The sequence below is a fragment of the Plectropomus leopardus genome, chromosome 1 (assembly GCF_008729295.1).
Source record: "Plectropomus leopardus isolate mb chromosome 1, YSFRI_Pleo_2.0, whole genome shotgun sequence".
Classification (NCBI taxonomy): Eukaryota; Metazoa; Chordata; class Actinopteri; order Perciformes; family Serranidae; genus Plectropomus; species Plectropomus leopardus.
The window spans coordinates 28,971,185-28,985,688 of record NC_056463.1 but is presented as its reverse complement, the minus strand read 5'-3'; the positions used below and the strand labels follow the sequence as shown (position 1 = coordinate 28,985,688).

The following is a 14,504-nucleotide window of genomic DNA, read 5'->3' as shown; positions in this document are numbered from 1 at the left end:
TGAAGATATGCAAAAAATAGCAAGTAGTAATAAGTTACAAGAAAATTACCTAAGCAAAACATAGCAAGAAATTAGTAAAAAATTATAAGAAGATAATCTGAAAGTAAGCAAAAATCATTAGACAAATCAGTAAAAAGTTCTAAGAAAATAATCTAAAAATAGGCATAAAATGTAGGACTAATGAGCTAAAGAAAGTGCTGAAAAAATATGTACACTGATACTTCTGTAACATAATTTTAATATATAATTAGTATTAATTTAGTATCAAATATAGATTTAGATTTATTTTTTACACTATATAAAAATAGTATTAAATATATTTTTCTGGACATTTTTTGATAAAATCTAATAGTATTTTGAGGTCAATTTTTATTCATCTTTTGAGTATTATTATTATTATTATTATTATTTTTTAATGCAGTTGTTGGGCCATTTCTTGCCAAGTTGCTCATTATGTTTTGGAGAGAAATCAAATTAGCACAACTAGACAACTGATGTCAGTCCAGGTGTTAAAGGGTTAACTAGCAGATATTATATGAGGGGTGTTGCTTTTTTAATATTAGTTCCAGATTTGATTTATTGTCAACTAGGGCTGCGTTCTGCTACATTTTGCCAAGATGTATTAAATCTTTTAAACTTAATAGCTGAGACACAGTAACCAACTTGGCAAGGTCTATATTTAGGGCAGCATTCTATCATTGTGACAGGCCTCAAATCATACTATTGTAGCACATTACAATACAAAAAAGTGCAACGCCAGAGGGATGTCAAACTAACTGTGCTGGCACAGAGTGAAACATGGGCCTCCTGAGCGCATGTTTGAGCTAAATGGTTGGAGCCACTCATTATGAATAAGGATATGCATTTTTATATACATCCTTGTGTCTATTTTAAAACAACAATGTGTATATGTGTATATATACATATACACATATACATATACATATACATATATATATATATACACATATATATATGTGTGTATATATATATATATATATACACACACACACACACACACACACACACACACATATATATATATATATATATACACACACACACACACACACACACACACATATATATATATATTTCACAAGCTGAATTAGACAAAAGGCCAAAAACAAGACAATCACACTTTGGCATGTTCCCCCAACTACAAACAATACATCCATATCAGTGGGCTATTGTGCATAGCCTCTTGTATACATGTAATAACTTGGATATTACATGTATATATAAAAAGAACATTCACTCCTCAGTAATGACAAAATATATTTTGTGAGAACTCAAATGGCAGATTTGATAAGTTGTGGCAGTGAAGTAGCAAATGATTTAATATACTTTCTTTTGCATTTCTTCTAATAGTTTAAATTGCCTAAGCCCTACACCTAATCAAATAGTGCTCAGACAGAAATCAAAATTGGTCAGTCCAACTCGAGGAGCCAGCAAGGATCAAACTCCTCTCAGCTTCTCAGAGAGCTTCACTATGACTAACAACATTCCACATCTCCTTGTGCTCCAGCGGGCAGAGCACTGAAGCATGTACAGATTAGGAGGGTCCAGTTGAAATTCAGTTTGTTTGAATATTTGTGTGCACAGAGCAGAGGGTTTAAGGATATAATGTCATTACTGATTCACAGTCACACGCTTAATGGCTGAGAAGACACAAGGTTACACAGTGCACAGGCAAGTCCAGAGAGAGTGTTTAGCAGAAGTGAAATCTCTGCCTCATCTAAAAGAGACATGAGACACTCGAGGCCCTCGCGTGGTCATGTCCTTTATTGGATTACCACACACAAATTTGAAAACAGAAAATGTTTTGATTTTATCAGGAAAGATTTGACAGCAGGAATCACTCTTTCACACCTAAATAGATCCCTCCTTGTGTCTTCTTACAGTCCCATTTACACTGTGCCCAGAGTGAGAAAGCCAAATCAAAAGCACCACTACTTCAAAGCACCACTAGGTTTCCACTGCATTTAGCAGGCAGGCCTTTGAAGTAAATAAAACAACTCACGTAACGCAAGAGACACAAAATAATGTTAAGGGAATAAGTTATAACAAATAAATCCAGGAATAGGACATGGGTAAAATCAGGATACAGAGATAATGATCAAAATATTGTAAAAGGACACGTGAGACAGTAAGAACAAAGGTTTGGCGTGAGAGGAAAGAAGGAAATATAGATAGAAACTGGGTAAAGGTCCTGGGTTTGTGGTCATTTACAACAAGATGCTCAAGAGATTTGGGGAGAAACTGGTAGTTTACTGAGTTCAGTAAAAGAGAACATGAATATTTACCAAACTAAATTAAGTAACAAAACTGAATATTTCTGAAAAAAAAACAAGACAAAAGGCAACCACTAGCTAACTGGATTTAGACAATTACAATATTTTTCTATTAATACTTGTAAAAAAACCCTTAAAAATAAAGAACATAATTGGTGTTTGTTTTATATCTAACTGGCGTGACTGCTGTGGTGAGGGTGGGCTCTTGAGAGGTTTTTACATGCTGGAGTGGTTAGGACAGGTATCATCTAGGTACCACAGGACATAGACCACTCACTCTGTAGCACCGATATGGTGGCCTGGGCGCGGATCCAGGTGATGGCTGGGTTTTGTCGGAGGTCATTGCGCTTGGGGTCGTTGCTGGCCCGGCACTCATAGGTCCCAGAGTCCTCCAGTGTGAGACGCGTGATGCCGAGCACACTGACCCCATTGGTGCCGTAGGCCGTGTTGATGGATACCCGACGCTTGCGGGCTCCGTCCCACAGCTGCTTGAAGGAGTCGGCTCGGTTGATCTCAGCATACCACCACTGGATCTCTGGAGTGGGGTTACCGACCACGTCGCAGTACAGCTCAAAGGTGTCCCCCGTAAGCTTAGTCTCAGACATTGGCGACTTCACAAACCCAGCTGGAGAGGAAAAGTGCATCAGGATGGCAGGGAAGGAAAGGGTAGAAAAGAGTTAGAGCAATAGGAAGGTGTGGAAAAGCCAAGGTATGGAGAAGGAAATTAAATAGGATCAGAGTATACAAACAAACAAAAGCAGATGGTTAAAGGCAAACAAAAAATAAGCAAGGCTCAAATCATCGATAGGTGGAAAAAGAAAAGGTCAATGATTAACCTAAATCCAGTCACTTCAACATCAGGGTTCCTTAGCCCATTAAGGCCATAAAACTGTCAGATAGAGTCATTGTCAGCCAGTCCCAAGTCCATGCCAGCAAATCATGCTGGTATCTTGTGCATTTTCTTTTTCGTTTCTCTTTGTCTCTTTCACGTTTATCTGAATAAAGATTAATGCAAGGATGCAGGATTGAAGGGTAGAACTATTTGCGCAATCTCACTGAGTTTAATCAGTCTCCTTAAAGGTTTGCTTATCAGACAGCCTTGTCAAGTAGGTGAACAATCACTCAAACCTTTTCTACACTCACTCTGTAGCAACAATCAGTGGCACCACTCCTACTTGACCCCATTGACATCAAAACTTCCCATAAGTGTGCCAAGCATTTGTCAGCGCTGGAAAAAGAACACGGCACAGAAAATCACAATTTGTTAAAATCACTGGCTTGGAAATGTTCCCCTTGAGCTTAACTCTCACTGACACCACTCTGTCACAGGAATTATTGTCACTTGAGAGTTATCAGAACTGCTAAAATTAAAAAGTAACAATAATGTGGATTCCTGGTTAAAGTGAGCATTGTCAGTTCTAAAAGTGTAATCAGGTTATTTCCTTCATCAAATGTGTTGGTAGGTTGTCTCTGCAATAAAGTCCTCAGTCTATCAAAGGAACAAATCACTTGTTTTTGGTGAATATGCTTTTGTTTAATATTCTACACCGGTCTGTCCTGTTAGCAAATTTGTGAATCCTAGAATGGTGAAAGAGTGGCTCTACCTTTTTCTGCCTCTAACTGGCTTATAATGACATTCCTACCCTAACCCTAACCAGTCCCACTCCTCTTGCCTCAACCTAACCAAGCCAACTAAGGCCACAAGTAGTAACTACTTATTAGTCCCTTCACTACCCTCGGGTCTCGGGGTGCTGGAGTCTATCCCAGCACACACACCGGTCGGTAGGTTCACCCTGACCGTGTCGCCAGTCTGTCAAACAGGTCAACACATTCACACTTGTATTCATACCCTAGGCAATTTAGAGTCACCAGTTCACATATCGCGCATGTCACTGGGCTGTGAGAAAACTCACTAAAACCCAGACAATTCTTGTACATGATACTGAGCTATGTTAAATGTCCTTTTTTTAAAAAAACAAACTGAATAAAAATCCTAACATCAGTTTTAAAAGTCTGAATCTGCTGTCATACAGATATTTTACTTGCACAATAATTAATACGTTCATATACTGATGTCAGTTGTCATGGTTTATCTTTTTTTTCCTCAGAGCTTGAAATGCCTGTTAAAAACGATTCACAGAAATTGTCACAAATAGATGTGACTGTATGTATGTATGTATAAACCTAATCTCTTCATCCATATCAGCTCTTGCTGGTAACGCCAGAAATTAGGTCAGCCAGCTTTCATTTTGGATAAGCTGGACTTTAAGAGCAAGGTTTTCAAAATTCACATATGGTCACAGTGGAATAGGATAGTCTAGACAGAATCAAACACAGTTGATTTGTGCTTTTAAAGCACTTTTTACTTAATTTACATCATACATGGAACCTGAATATGCAGTCATGTCCCCAATACAACACACCCCTGGCATTTAATCTGTGGGGGGTTACCGCCATGTCATGAAGTGCTGTGGAATTCATAGGATCCATAAGCACGACTACCACAACTGTGAGCTTACCATGCTGCGTCTGATTCATGACCCGGTTTCACATCAGTAGTTGGCCCAACAATACACTGCCAGCCTTAATGAAGCTCATCTAATGACAAATCACCTGGACCACAGACACTGTTCTCTGCCGCCCCTGCAGCCTGTCAGCTGTAAACCACATGTGCTTAAATAAATCACAAAAAAAACATTGCCTTAATTCTGCCCTGGATTGTTGTAGAGGAAATGGGAACAAAGAGCCTGTGGTCTCTTGAGTGTTAGACTGTGTGCTGCGTCTAAATACAACAGCTTACAGGCCCTCCCAGATCTGTCTGCCCTGCTCAAAGTAATGTATCATAAGCACATGAACAGATAAACCCGTGGAAGCCTGAGGAAGGAGTGTAAACAGCTACATTCAGCTCATCCTCACAATGAAGCCATTTCATTTAAATAATTTTATTGAACTGCATGGTGAAAATAAATACCATTCACAAGGTTTGCAGTACATTATTCTCTGAGCACTGGACTCAAAAAGGCTGTCAAAGTACAGCCAAAATACTTCACATATCTAACAACACATGGATTTTAGCTTGTACCATGTTAGCATGTCTATGGCTTGACACCAGTTTGTGACTCACAGCCATATGAAAATTAATTAGATGACAGGAATGAGAAAATGTGAGGAGAATATAGCAAATTAATATAAGAATAATTGCGGTATTCATGTGTCTGAGGATATTTGGTGCTCACAAGTTGTGTTGCTATGTGCAATGCCTAGAGATATGCAGAGTAATTAGCATTTGTTTCTTTTCTCTGGAAACATCTGGGCCCATCAAGCTCACCACATAATCCCAGAGGGTGAATCCAAGCCTATCCGCCTACACTGTTAAAGCAATATTTCAGTTTGACAGAACATTTACTATGGCGTTCTTTACTATGATTATGGGTATGACAGTAAATTGGCTCAGCACATGGCACAGATAACTATTGTTAGTCATGCATAAGTGTTAATAATCACAGTATAGTATCTGCTTAAAGAAAAAAAATAATTAATGAATGCCCTCCAAGGTGATGGCAAATTAAATCAGAAAAAGGGAACAGATGACTTAATTTAAATTTCAGCTCAGGGAGGCTCTATGGAGAAATACCCACAGAACAAACTACAGACAACACTCGGCCAATGAGCAGGCCAATTTTTGTGTTGTTTAAACAAGGAGCTTATACTGGCAGTGACAACAAAACACAAAGCAGCCAGCCGGTACTCATTCATTTCAAAGGCGTGCGGCGAGACAAGAAGTGACAATGAATAGTGGTCAGTATCAGCGATTTGGTGACAGAAGAAAGACGAGCACAGTTCATCTTAATGCACGGCATCATCTCATGTTATGATGATAAAAGTTTCACTATTGTATATTATTTTTACAAGTATTGTAGGCACATCTTGCTTTTCATTTACTGTACAAGGACACTGTAAGAAAGCTTTAAGGCTGCAACAAACAGCAAGTCTCTATTATAAACTCATCTGATGATTTTATTTTCTGCTAAACAATATGTTGTTTACTCCAAAAACGTCAGTAAACTGTAGATGCACTTCACAGAGCCTACGATGATGACTTCACATTGATATTTCTGTCGAACCAATAGTCTAAACTCAAAGACATTCAACTTAAAACCTATACAGCTGATAAATGCAGCAATTCTTGGTAAACTTGGTTACTTTACTATTAATCTCTGAACAAAATAGTTGATGATAAGGGTGTCAGTTTTGGTTAATTTTGCTTTCGATAGGCCAACACCCATTAACCAACTTGTTCATTTTTGAGGAAAAAAAAAGACGTGAAACACAAAAGGGCATCTTCTTTTAGTCCAGTGCTCCAGTGCTCTTTAGTGCTGCATTTAAAAGAGCTTTCCATTTTGACGGGTTGAATTTTTTTCTGTTTTGTGATGCAAATGTCTTGACTTTATTTTATTGTCCATTGGCTTTGTTAACAGTCAGCCAGCCATGTTAACATATGGAAACATGCCCACTGCCTAGCCTTCAGTCTCCACTGGCTCCTCGGCCGCTCCGCACTGCGGACCACCCAGGTCAGGTAAAAGCTAATGTAAGCCAGCTAGAGACTAGCTCATAGAGACAATGCCGTCCCAGTGGTAGAACACTCTTCTGCCGGAACATTATGCCCACCCTCTGGTCCCCTAAAATTAACCAAACAGACCAAATATTCTTAGCGGTTAACTGACGTTTTACAGGGGGATCCTGAATGCTTTTAGTAACAGTGCTCATGAACTAAAGACATGTAGACTAAAAGCTTCACTTAAACTTAAAGTGTCTTCATTACCCTAGAATAAGCAGTCTCCATCTACATAGGGAGCAAGTTCTAGTCCAAGAAGTCCGCCATGTTGCACTACCATATTTCAACAGTAGCCTAGAGCGGACAACCAAACACTGGCTCAAGATAGGGCCATTTGTGTCTTTGTGCCAGCCACGGTAGATAGCAATTACTGCTTTATCCAGTGTTTTTACCATTTTAAATCAATGGGTCCATTTGTTTTGGAGAGGAAGAGACCTCTGCGGATAAATCGGCTCCCAGTTAAAACTAGTGGTCGATTGATATTTGTTTTTCAGGACCAATATTGATACCAATTATTTGGAACCAATATGCATTTACAATAAAAATAAAAAATTATCTGGCAATATTTAGAATTTGGAATATAACAAACTCCAACACAAACTTTGTTTAAATGCCTTTAGCAGATGTTTAATCAAAACTGAAACTTTCAACATCATATACAGCAAGTTCTCAGCAACTGTTTTTATTAAGTCAATTGAGAACTTAAATAAATAATGAATGAATGAATGAATAAAAAATAGCTTCCTAAGGTTCAAAGTCAAAGTTCATCCCATGATGAATTTCTTTGCACTTTAATAATTTATTTTATTGGTGATCATCTAAATAAAATGCAGATACGCATAATCACCAAAATGCCAAATATCGGCCCCAGTCATCTGCCAGGCCGATAACCTGTCGACCCTTACTAAAAACCTCCTAAACAATTAACGCAGGAGGAATTCAAACTAGTTACCAGTGTCAGGTGGTGGCTGCAATCCTCACTGCTAGATCCCCCTAAAACACTGGACCTTAAAGTTTCACTCCGCCTAAATTAAACTATAACCCTGATTACAACAATGTAGATCAGACTTCCATCCACTGTTTACTCCACCTACAATCTTTTGAGTACCAAATACTTGCTGTCTGTAGTCTTTAAGGTGGCTCTGAAAACTGAGTTATTTTGTCTTTAGGGTTAGTTGTGTACAAGATTTCAAGGCATACAGTGTATTGCCATTTGCTTAGTTGCTAAAGGTGGCTAAATGCTAATGCTTGCAGAGCTAACATGGGGATGCTCTGTTTCTAATCCTTCCCAGTGGCTTCTCTAGTTTTGTATTGCAATGCTACATGTTATACTGTATTTGCAGTTTTGCAAGACCAACATATTGTACATACACAAATTGGTACAAACTGAAATATAAGCCAAACAGACCTCGCTGTGGTGGGTTGTTTTTATGCTGGTCGGTGTCACAGTAAATTGGGGGGTGTTACATCCCGAAATGCAGCATCCTCAAAAGAATATTATAGGTTAGTTGAAACAAATGAGAGCTTCGATGCAAGAAGAGTGTTTCTCTCTTTGAATCTGAATTCACAATAAGGCATCTACAATTTAATGTGTGCAGAGGGGTGTAGTTGCTATGGCGGCTTGTTTGTGATCTAAGGAGGTCAAACATTTACATGAAAGATGGTTTAAGAGAAATTAGGCTATCAAAAGAAATTAATGATACTGTTCACAGTGCCATGTTTGACTTGCATGCTTTAGCTCACTTTAGTCTCTTGTGACAGGTGCACAATAGTGTCACGAAATAACCTGCAGTTTTTTGTGACAAGCTCTGTCTGATGCTGTGTGGAAATCACAGTCATTACAGCCTACATACTCCTCTGATGTAGGTAGAGAAGAGAGCTCCCCCGAGGACTGACAGCAAGCCACACACCACCACCATGCAGCCTGAGAGTGAGTCAGCTGCCGTCCCACAACCACAGAAAGCAGCGAGTAGGAAACCCCCAGGGCCACTGAACTAGTGATGTGCAAGGCAGTGTTTGTGTTTGAGTTTGTGGGTGCATATTTGTTGTACCTGCATGGTACTGTGACATATGTGAAGGCCATTACAGGTCATTTGTATGACACAGTGAACCACAGTCATAATGATCGTTTGTAGATTAATATCTTTGACTCACTGTTTAAATGAGGACAGTTGTGCAGTTGTGGTATATGCTCGGATATTAGCCACAGCATTGTAAGTCATATGGTGAAAAGTCAATCTTATGATTGTCTTTTTTTGTGTGTGTTGCTGTTTTTACTCAACAAAAAATAATTAAGCAATTATAGGATTTAACCTAATGAGAGATTTTGGTAGAATGTAAAGGCTGCCCATATCCACAAAGGTGTAATCAGATATTCTAAATGATTTAGATCTCATTTTGATCAATTTTCATATACACAAATAATCAGAGGGTGTAATTTATCCTGCCTTAAAGCTCCAGTGTGTAGGATTTCAAGGGATATATTGACAGAAATGTAATCTAATATGTATGTTTTTGTTAGTGTACAATCACCTTTAAATAAATCCTGTTTTCATTTCCTTAGAATGAGGCGTTTTATTTCTACAAAAGTAGCAAGTCCTTGTCCATGAAGTCACTGTGTCTCTACAGTAGCTCAGAACAGACACACCAAACACTGGATAGGGCCATTTGCATTTTTGCCACCATAGGAAGCAGCTCCTCCACCACAACCAATGTTGGAAAAACACTGATGCTTTAACGTGAAACTGCTTTATTCAATGTTTTTACCAGTTTAAATCACCATCCATTTGTTTTAAAGGGGAAGAGACCTCTGCAGATTTTTTGGTTCCTGAAAAAATCCTTTTGAACAACAAACACTGAAAGGAATTCTAATCGTAAGAAGTTCCAGCTAGTTGCAATCTGCAAGCCTCACCTCTAGATGCTACTAAACCCACCTTAACCTTACACACTGCCCCTTTAACAGAGGCTGCAAAACAAATTACGGTGAGTCAGGGGGTTGTGAGCTAAAAACAGATCTGAGGTCAAATTAGACATCAGTACACCTGTGTGACTTTACAAAGGGTGTCTTTATCAGCCACTATTTCTCCATATTTTGTCATAATACATATTGAAGCCTTTTTTGGTTTTTGTTTGTTTTCGTTTTCCTCAATCCTTTCTCTACTTTTTGTCAACCTAAGGGTGGTTAACACTTTTTGAATCTGCTTTATTGCACACCTTGATATCCTCCTTGGTGTGTCAAAAAATTTAAAGGGATCTTTTGGTGTTTTTGTATGTTATACCCCATTAACTACGAGTCACAAGTAGTCACATTACTGCCAACCATTTATTAAATTTTTTTTAATCTTTTTTCCCAGTTTGAGTTTCTGGTGGAATTTCCAACTTGTCAAACATCCAGTGGTTTTTATGAATTTCCCTTCTTCCAAAACGTATATTTTGTTTTACAAAGGGCATACCCTGAACTGTACTTTCTGTTTTTAAAGTCATTTATTTATTTATTTATTTATTGTGCACACACAAAGCAGGCATTCCCAAGCTTTGTTACTAGAATCAGGAAGCCATACAAAGCTTCAGTACGCCGAGTCTGTTAGATGCATATAATAAAATGCTTGCTGTTTGGCAGCTGAAACATATCCTGCTCGCAACTGAATTAGCAAAATCACTTTGTGATAAATTAAGAAATAAATAACGTCATAATGTCAACAGTAATGTGCAGTAATACCTGCAAAACACCCAGTGCAAGTCCTAGAAGGCCATTTTCTGTCCCTACAAGCAAATGTGGTGATATGAATATTGACATCTCATGCACTTAAAATGCTATCCAGTGTGCAGAAGTCATGCAATGTAATGTCAGCTCAGTTTAGATTTAATGCTGATCTACTCTTACAAGAGTAGTTTTTAACTGCTTATTTTATATATATATATATATAGAAAAAAAGTATTCACATAATAACTTCCAATACATCTAGAATACACTTTGTAGGTGTGACATGTAGTATGCAGCAAAATCTGTGTCACACTGATAACAGAGTGGTTATAGTTTTCCTCTCTGGCTTCATCACATCACTAATATACCTTTTTTGATATCACTGCAATGGGGCTACGTGACAAAATATTGCCATTATTTGCAAAGCGAATTTCTACAAAAAAAGAGGTTTTGGCCCAACCATTTCCATTTGGCTGGTAATACTTGAGTCTGTCATTCAGATCACAGAAGAGAGGCAACAGTTTAATGAGATTTAAATCCCAATAACCCTGTGCTGGGGAGAAATGCTCTAATCCCATCCCCTAATCACAACCAGCGAGTACTTGCTATTTCTCTTTCAGAGGTCAAAACAAGGGAATTCAAATGATTTGATGTGAAACCCAAGAAGCACAGCAACAGATGTGGGACATCATGGGACACGGATTCTCACCATCAAAATAACATAATTTTAATATTTGAAGAGCCACACCTTAAGAAGAATCTCTTCCAACTACATCTCTGCAAAAGGTGATGAATGCTCTTTCAAACCTCTTTTAATACTTCAAAATATTATTTTGTCAACTTAAAGGACCCTGGTGTGCTGAATACTAGCTGACAACAAAAAGTAACTGTAGCCACTATTACACTGCCTGTTTAAGGCAGGAATATCATGTTATGCTGCCTCCCCGTATTGTATAAAAGACACTATCGGCGAATCGGGGGACAGAGTTGCCTCACCTTTAAACTGGCAGCAGAGGTAGTATTAGTGCTGAATCGAGGTCTACGTACTATGAACAGCCAGCGGGACAGGTGAAATTTGACAGTGTGCTATGCATGCGACCCACTGTGCAAGATTTAAAAAGCAGCAGTTAGCAGCTAACTCAAAGATGAAGAACAGCAGCTGAAAACATCTGCAAATTTGGAAAACAATGAGGTCCAGGACTTCCTTACCCTCTGAGCAGAGGACAAGATCAGCCGCCATGCAACAGGGCCAGTAAATGATTGTTTTGCCATGTTATGCCAATGTTTTTGTTTAGAAAGTTCTTCCAACATGTATGTTACATGTCACAATAGAGGCTGACGCTTTTATTAAATGTCAAGTCCATTACGGCTTTTTTTGCTTCTGCGATGCTGGCATGCTGTCTAATTCACACATTGGAGCAGCAAGATCCCAGTGTTGTCTGGTTCTGTGTAAAAATGCAAAGGCAGCGGAAAAATAAAAGTAACCTCTCTGTGTATCCTGTCTCTGAGCTGCCCTTGAGCAGCACATTTAACCTGAGCTGTTCCGGCAGAGCAGCCAGTAGTACAAGGCTGTGGCTAAATTGGGGAACTTCCAGCTGTGAAAGTGTGTACCTGCGTGAATATGAAGCAGGGTGGTGCTGAGAGAAACAGCATGCATGCTCAGCAAAAACCATCCCTAGACAAATCACTATTTAAAAAAACATAGCTCAACTTACAGTTGTGCAGTTTTATATAACTGCAGTGTGTTTTATACTGTGCGATGCGGCTCCTAATCAGTGCAGTCCATATCAGATTTCACAGTGGGCAAGCGTGACTCAGTGTAAGAGCTGGCTTGAGTCCTACAGCATATTTTCCAGACTCACAAATGTGCCTTTGTCCAGAGCTTGGACAGAAACATGATGATGGACAAAGCTGCTGTATCATATAGTACAGTAAGTCTATTGATTTAATGGCATTTAACAGTGAGATGCTCATCTTAAAGGGACAGTTCACCTGAAAATCAAAATAAACATAAATCCTCTTACCTGTAGTGCTTTTGTCAATCTAGTATGTTTTGATGTGAGTTGCCAAGAGATATCACCCGTAAAGATGTCTGCCAACTGTCAATTTTATCATGACTAATTTCATGTTGGAACTATTTTCTTTCTACCGAACTCCACCCGCCAGCCTTATCACAGCACAGAAAGAAGTGTGCATCTACTGCTAGCTTAACTAGCACCACTGAGCTAGCTAATGTTACAGCTCAGCTGAGAAGGATGCCATTAATGCTTACAACCTCGTGCTGTCATGACAACAAGCCTCTTGTCCATGACTAGATGCAGGCTTCTTCATAAAACTACCAACAACACAGTTTGGGGATTATCTTGAGTGAGTGGGTTATGATTTCTGGTAAATAACGTTTTTCAATCTATTTACTTATTGGCAATTTCAGCACAAGAAGTGCCATCCAGTGCCATTATACTGAAGAGAAGACAGACATCTCTGCAGCCGATAACTCAAAAACTCTGCAACTCACGCCAAAAAAAATGTAGACTGATAAATACTCCTACAGGGAAAAGGAAAAACATGCGCTTTTGATTTTGTGGTGAACTGTATTTCTTTAACAACAAATGCATGTGCATGTGAAAATGGCTGTCTTTCTTTCATACTTTAATTGTGTGAGCTTAAAAGAGCCAGTCTTTGTTGTTGTACATGCTCACTCTTAAGCTACTACAAACAGTTAAATGAGAGTAAAAACAAATCTAAATGGTTAACATGCAAGTAATAAAATCAGCTCGTTATTCTAAAGGCTGTCTTGACATGTTCTGCATGTCAGGATTCACGCAGGCAGTGATAATACAGCACCGAGGTTGGCAGCAGGAGCCAGCTACAGTACATGCTTCATGGGGGGAAATTATATAAGACACTTCCTCAGGTCAGCCCCAGCCACCTTCTCAACAGCCTTTATTTTCTTTTCATAAAGATCACATCATCTCTCAGCTTAAGTTGTTCACAGCCACCTAGCGAGCCTTTAGAAGGCTGTGCAGCTGTGCACAAGGAGGCTGTCCATTAAGAGTTAATGAATTCACTTTCACAAAAGGACCTTAAAGCCACAGTTCTCGGTGCTGTGTCTCGGTGGTAAAAATAGAAACGAGGCAGAATGGATGGATGCTATTTACAGTCCCTCCAAATATCTGTCGCAGAGACTGGCCACCTATAGTAGGCCTACTTTCCCCTGAGCATGAGGAAATAATGACATGAATTCCCTCCGCTTCCTAGATACAGTGATTACATCTCATGCACTTATAATTATTATTCTCCCACAACGCCACTGCCTGAACTCTGTGATATCACGGGGGAAAATCTAGGATTGCATAAGACGCTATGCACCTATTACCCTTAATCTGAACTGTGAGAGAGAAATGAAATGGCTTTTGGATGCATGCGATGTGAGCAAATATCAGAATACTTCCAACAATGTTAGACACTGACTGTAGCTTAGTACAACTGGGATAAATTTAGGATCCGCTTGCAGGAAATGAAATGTGTCTACAGATGAGCTGTGACTTTAAGATTTCTACATGAAAATGACAAAGCCCCCACACATTTAGTGACAGGGTCAGCACCAGTCTGTTTCTCACTGACCCCTGGCTGTATGTGCATGTGTTTCTGTGGTGTGAGCCGGGGCCTCAGTGAGTGGGCACTAACGCAGAGCAAAGACCACAGGAAGTGTTTGGAATGCCTTTGCTTGAGCTTCATCAAACAATGGAGGGCTTATTGGGTATTTGATTTTCCAGATAGCAAGATCAGTGAACACCTCACTGTGCATGCACACGCTTCAAGCACCTCAGAGAAATTAACTAAGAAGAAATAAAAGAATTTAGGAGATTGTATTTCATTATATAACAGCTGT

General features: G+C 39.0%; 1 protein-coding gene across 3 annotated transcripts in view; it reads right to left on the bottom strand.

The window, feature by feature from the left end:
- The window catches only part of LOC121965584 (neuroplastin-like), a 30,883-nt gene that overhangs the window by 14,148 nt on the left and 2,231 nt on the right, over positions 1 to 14,504 (bottom strand). For 2 of the 3 annotated variants that reach the window (XM_042515752.1, XM_042515816.1), the window contains exon 2: positions 2,572 to 2,919. In XM_042515752.1, coding sequence (XP_042371686.1) covers positions 2,572 to 2,919 — 348 coding nt within the window. The remainder of the gene's footprint in view (positions 1 to 2,571; positions 2,920 to 14,504) is intronic. The other variant, XM_042515882.1, reaches the window with a different exon arrangement.